This window comes from Chrysochloris asiatica, unplaced genomic scaffold (assembly GCF_000296735.1).
Source record: "Chrysochloris asiatica unplaced genomic scaffold, ChrAsi1.0 scaffold00125, whole genome shotgun sequence".
Lineage (NCBI taxonomy): Eukaryota > Metazoa > Chordata > Mammalia > Afrosoricida > Chrysochloridae > Chrysochloris > Chrysochloris asiatica.
Window position 1 is genome coordinate 5,508,998 of NW_006408643.1, and position 6,005 is coordinate 5,515,002.

A 6,005-nucleotide genomic window follows, 5' to 3' on the forward strand; every position below is an offset into this window, starting at 1 on the left:
AAAACTACCAGCTGTTCCGTGGGAGAAAGATGAGGCTTTCTGCTCCTGTAAAGATTTACAGCCTCAGAAACCCTGTACAGGGTCACTATGAGTTGGAACCAACTCCACGACACAGAACAACCACCACCATATATATAGCTATAAATAATCTAAAATGGTTTAATTCTTGTTTTGAAAACAAGACTACATTTTCATCACAGAGAAGCTAAAAATGCAGACCCAAAGCAAACAAGCCACCCATCAAGGGGTCTGGAGACACATGACACTTCCCTTCTCACCTGATGAAAGGACGAGAGATGGCCAGCACTGTCCGGATGAACCAGGAAGGGTGAACAATGATGAGAGACTTCAGGTTTTTCCTCAACCTGTTGGAAGGAGGCAAAAGAGGCAAGATGGGCTTCTCAGTGTCAGTACAGGGGAGATGGGGGTCTGGGCGGGGGCAGGGGAAGGGCCTGAGAGAGAGATGCATTCATCACTCACTCATTCATTCCATGGTTGTCCTTCATGTATGTATGCCAACTACCTGGACCATATACCTATACCTGGACAGGTGCCTTTACCTCCATGTACCTGTCAAGTCTCTGACCTCATCTAGGAGGTGTGGGTCACAAGAAGGGGTAAAGACACATCCCTTGAGTCCCTAAGACCCCCAGAGTGGGCAGAGTAAGAGAGGGACTCCCAGTGAGAAGCAAGAAGACCAGGTAGGCAGAGTTTTATTCTTACATCTGTTATGGAAGACATTTTATTCCTTCCCCCGCCAAAATACATGTTGGAATTCTTAACCTGTATCCCTGTGGATAAGATCTGTTTGGAAATAGACTTTTCTTTGTTATGTGAATTGGGTATACCTGAATAGGGTGGGTTCTAAATCTAATCACTTCTGAATTATGAAAAGAGAGGATTAGACACAGAGAGCCCCACAGACACCAAGACAAGTCCTTATTACCGACGGGATGCTGACTTCTAACCCTAAGAACAAAACCAAGCTAGCTGCAGTCGAGTCAATTCTGACTCTTGGCAACCCATGTATGCAGCTAGAACTCGTTCCATAGGATTTTCAAGGTGGTGACCTCTGGGAAGCAGATCACCAGACCTTTTTTCTGAGGTACCTCCGGGGGGATTCGAACTGTCAACCTTTCTTTTAGTAGTTGAGCGCTTAACTGTTGTACCACTCAGGGACTTCTATTTCTAATTCTGCTTTTTTATTTATTTGGAGTTCTAGAGTTCCTCACCCCACGGTCACATTGTCTCCCTTTTCTGAAGGATTTTCTGGGATGCCCTCGGTTCTGACCACCCTCAGGGTCTCTGGTTCCCTGTGCTCAACCCACCTCCTGTCGATCATCTGGTAACACTTTTTCAGCCAGCCGATGCCAGGCATCCTCCGGCGGGGCGTGGCTCCGTTCAGGTACACGATCATGTAATCCTCAGCCACTAGGAGCTCCAGGCTGCTGATGACGTACCTAGAACAGGAGGCAGATGACAGAGACCTGATGTGGCAGGACTGCATCAGGGAGACCTGGTGACTGGTGCTGCTGCTCTGTTTGTCCACACCTGTCCACCTGTCTGTCCTGGCACGTTCCAGTAGGAGCTGATGTGGGTGACCCCAGTCCATTCCAAATTTCCATCAGTGGGTATAATAATAATAGTGATGTTCTGGTTGTTGTGGGGTGCCATCGAATTGATTCTGACCCACAGTGACCCTAAGTGACACTGCAGAACTTCCCTATAGGGTTTCCTTGGCTGTCTTTTTTTTTTTTTTTTAATGCTTTATTGTGAATTATGTTATAGTTTACATGGGAGGACATTAGCTTCACATAGATCCCATCGTATATCGTTTCCTTGCAATGGTTACAATCCCCTCCATGCATCATCAACCAACCAAAGGGTATACACTACAAGCCTGCCCACTGGTCGTCAGCACATAGCCCCTCTCCCTCTCTGTGTCTAAAATCCCCAGCTGCTCCATCTCTCCACGTCATTGTCTTTGCCTCCATCTCTGGCCTCACTGCTTCTCTGGGTAGGGTCCTGCTCTCTGCTCTTCTCCCTTCATGGTCCCAGGGGCCTCCTCTCCTAGACTGTAAAGTTAATCACTCCCCTCCCTTTGCCACAAAACGTCTACCTTTACATTTCCAACCCTCACAATCAGTCCTGATAACAATTATTCACTATTGTATCACAAGAGATCCATCTGCATTTCATTTCATCAGCCCCACCTAGACAAATTGTATACTTACTACTCAGTGGAGATTCTACCTTGCTCCATGCCCTCTGGATCTTGAAAGCTTCTAAGCCAGTCACTTCTTGCCTTTGTAGCCCCCACATTCTGGGTAGCCAATGTCCAAGTTGCCCATCCCTGTGTACTCTGTGTGTCGAGGGGGTGGGAATGATCCTTGCTGTAAGTATTTGTTTCCTCCTTTGAGCTACTGCATCCATAGGTGTAGGTCAAGTTCATCAAATTGTATCAGATTACTCTTTTTTCCCTCTTCTTTCTTCTTCTGTTGGCTGTCATTTTTATGGAAGCACATCACCAGGCTGTTCTTCTGAGGCAACTTGTGGGTGGATTTGAACCTCCAACCTTTCAGCTAATTAAGAGAGCACATTCACCACGTATGTGTACCACCCAATGTCTCCATCAGAGTTTAGACATGAAGGAATCTTGGTTGAGTCATACCCTTCAGTTTCATGACAACAGTAACTGACAGGTTGTGTTGTTTGGTGCCTCGGGGGGGTTCCTAGGTTGTTACTTTCACGAGAACTGATTGGCAGGTCTTTCACCTGCAGAGCTTCTGGGTGGGTTTGAACCATCAACCTTTATGGTTCCAACTGTTGTGCTATCAGGGCTCCTAATAGTAGCAATGTTGTTGTTGTTAAATGCCATCGAATTGGTTCCGATTCATAGTGATCCAGTCTAGGGTTTCTGAGGAGCGGCTGGTGACTTGAACCACCGACGTTGAGGTTCAAACTGACCGTGGTCCAGTGTATTATCTGCAGCACCACACCAGGGTTTCAATAGCAGTACTTCATTCATTGAGTGCTTACTATGAATCAAAGGAGCTCTGGTAGCGTAGTGGTTACAAATTGGGCTGCGAACTGCAAGGTCAGCAGTTCAAAACTACCAGCTGCTCCGTGGGAGAAAGATGAGGCTTTCTGCTCTTGTAAAGATTTACAGCCTCGGAAACCCTGTTCAGGGTCACTATGGCACTTAACAACAACAACAAAGATTTACAGCCTCAGAAACCCTATGCAGGGTTGCTATGAGTTGGAACCAACTCCACGGCACACAACGACAACTATGGAGCAAGGGCTTCCTGTGCAGTATCCCATTTATAGTAAATGTTCAATAAATGACAGTAACGACCAGAAGGATTGAGCTGACAGGGAATCGAGCCCTGTGGCAAGTGAGTCAGCATGAATCAGAACTCAGGAGTCCCTAGGTGACGAAAGGCTGTTGCCTTGGCTCAAACTCCCGACCCCAGAGGCGGCTTGGAAAATCAGCCAGTAAGCCTGGTGGTTGGCTTCTGAAAGCTCAATGCTGAGAGCTTTTCCCATGGAGCACAGTTCTACTTTGTACACATGGGGTGGCCGTGAGTCAGAATCGACATGTGTTCCCTATGGTAGAGGTCTACTGGTGCCCAGCAGTGCCTCCCAGGAGCCTAATCCCACTCCACGCCCCCACCCTGCTCCCCCACCCCCACCCCCTGGGGCTCAGCTGGATCCAGAGACTCACAGGAAGAGGTTCTCCATAATGTAGTGGTAGTCGGGGGCACTGCTGTCGGGGAGGAAGCAGGCGGCGAAGACAATGATGGCGTTGAGACCTTCACCATAGTAGCCTGGGGGAGGGGACCAGGAGAGGTGTGTTACCGCCCCCACCCCCAGCAGTGACGGGCAGAGCCCTCCTTGATGGGTGCACCCTCTGCATCACCTGCTGGCCCACCACCCCTTCCCACAGCCCACACATGCTCAGCTCTCATGGCTTCCAGTCCCGCAGCCTGGGGGGGAAGCAGGGGCTGTCTCCACCTTCAGTGGGGATCAAGAGCCACTGCAGGGACACTCCTGGGATCCAGGCTTCATCTATACCCCAACTTTCCCCCACTCATCCCAAGAGGGTGGCTGAATCTGAGACTGAGTTTCAGAGAGGTGGCTGAGGAGGCTGCTCTCACCTCCGTGGGTGACCACTTTCATGTAGGGCCGGATCATGTGCAGGTCGATGCGATGTTCTTGCTCTCCAATGATCACTGTCCGCCATAGGCGCCCGTTGGCCGCTCCGCCATCCTCTGTGGCACCATCCCCAAACAGATCTGCACTGTCCCCAGGCATGTTCTTGGCAGTGGCCACAGGGGTGTCATCTGAAAGCAGGTTGGGAGTGAATGGAGGGGATGCCTGAGGCTGGATCTCTTGTGCTGTGTTCAGGGGACCACCAGACCTCCTCCCAAACTCCCCACCCAGCCTTCCTCTCTGTGCCCTTGGCTGCAAATCTGCCCCCCACCCCAAACCCACTGCTGGCATCAATTCTGACCCATAGCAACTGTGCAGGACAGAGGTGGGCTGCTTCACAGAGTCTCTGAAAATATAAACCTTTATGCAAGCTGACAGCCTCATTTTTCTCCTGTGGAGCTCCTGGTGGGTTTGAACTGCCGACCTGGCAGTTAGCAGCCCACCCTTAACCCACTGTACCACCAGGGCTCCATCTCTTGGCTGCAGGTGGCCACATCTCCCAGCCCTCTCCTGTGAGCCTGAGTTTCCACCTGGCTGCCTTGCTAGTCCTTCCACTCCTAGTCTCCCTTCACATCCTGGTTCAAATGCCACCTCCTCCAGGAAGCACTCCTGGACACCCCCTTTGCTAGCTTCCTACAGATAGTGAAAGGGTCTGTCTGCTTCATCAAGCCATGTGGGCACTCATGGGTATGGGGTGGGCCGTGCATGTACCTTACCCTTCTTGGGGCTGGGCACACCTAGAGTCAGGATGGAGTCTAGTCCTGGCCCCAGATGGGAGCCAAGGTCCTCCTGTTTCTACCTGCTACCCTTGGGCAGTCCCTCAATGTTCATACACCATCACCATGGTGCCTGTGTCTACCAGTGGAACTCTCACTCCCATCTGCCCCATGTCCTTTCCAACATCTCCAATTCCCCCCTTTCCTAGCCTTGGCAAAAGGTGCTCCCCCCAGTTTCTCTAGTCCAGGGTCCTACCCCCTGCTACCCGCTGGACTGGCATGGGGTCCCAGATCATTTTCTGGGACAAGGGGGGCTGTCCTGTGCACTGTAGAGTGTTGAGCAGAGTCCCTGGTCACTCTCAAGGCCAGCAGCAACCCACCCCCCAAAAGTCATGATAACCACACGTATTCCCAGACATGGCCAGTGCTCTTGGAGGGCAGAGTCACCCCTGTGAGGACCCTGATCTGTCCCCCCATTCTCATCTGATTGCCCTTCTAGCTCAGATTACCAGCCGCTCCAGCAGTTTTGCTCATTGTTCAGCGGCTGTCTTCCTGACTCCCTGTGTGGGTGGGGACCATCTATTTCTGCCCCAGAATAAATGTTACTCAGTGGCGTCACTAGGGCCGGTCACCCAGGGAGATAGCTCATGGGGTCACCCCTCCCTATGTGGGTGGGGCACCGCCCCGCCCCACTCACTCAAGCCACGCCCAAAAGCCACGCCCCTCTTCCGCTGGCAAAGTCAGAGACCCTCCACTCTGTTCAACGGTGTGTGCCAGGGCCTGCCCACCACACCCAGACTGGTGGGGCTAGCAGTGACATGGGACTAACTTTGGTCACCCCTCCTGCCACAGCTCTGGCACCTTTTTCCACTGAGACCCTGGGGTAGCCGTTGAGTCAATTCCAACTCAAGACTACCCTATGCTTCACGCTGTCAGAGTAAAAAGGTGTGCACCACCAAGTTTTCTTGGTCATCGTCTTTACTGAAGCAGATCGCCAGGCCTTTCTTCCGCGTGGTGCCAACAGTTTGAATGCAAACCATTCAAACTGCCTTGGCACCTGTTCTCCCCTCCCTC

General features: G+C 51.4%; 1 protein-coding gene across 1 annotated transcript in view; it reads right to left on the reverse strand.

Moving 5' to 3' along the window:
- The window catches only part of ATCAY (ataxia, cerebellar, Cayman type), a 68,299-nt gene that overhangs the window by 26,067 nt on the left and 36,227 nt on the right, over positions 1–6,005 (reverse strand). The window contains exons 4-7 of the mRNA XM_006869040.1: positions 4,161–4,346; positions 3,728–3,830; positions 1,329–1,460; positions 279–365 (exon numbers count right to left, since the gene is read on the reverse strand). Coding sequence (XP_006869102.1) covers positions 279–365; positions 1,329–1,460; positions 3,728–3,830; positions 4,161–4,346 — 508 coding nt within the window. The remainder of the gene's footprint in view (positions 1–278; positions 366–1,328; positions 1,461–3,727; positions 3,831–4,160; positions 4,347–6,005) is intronic.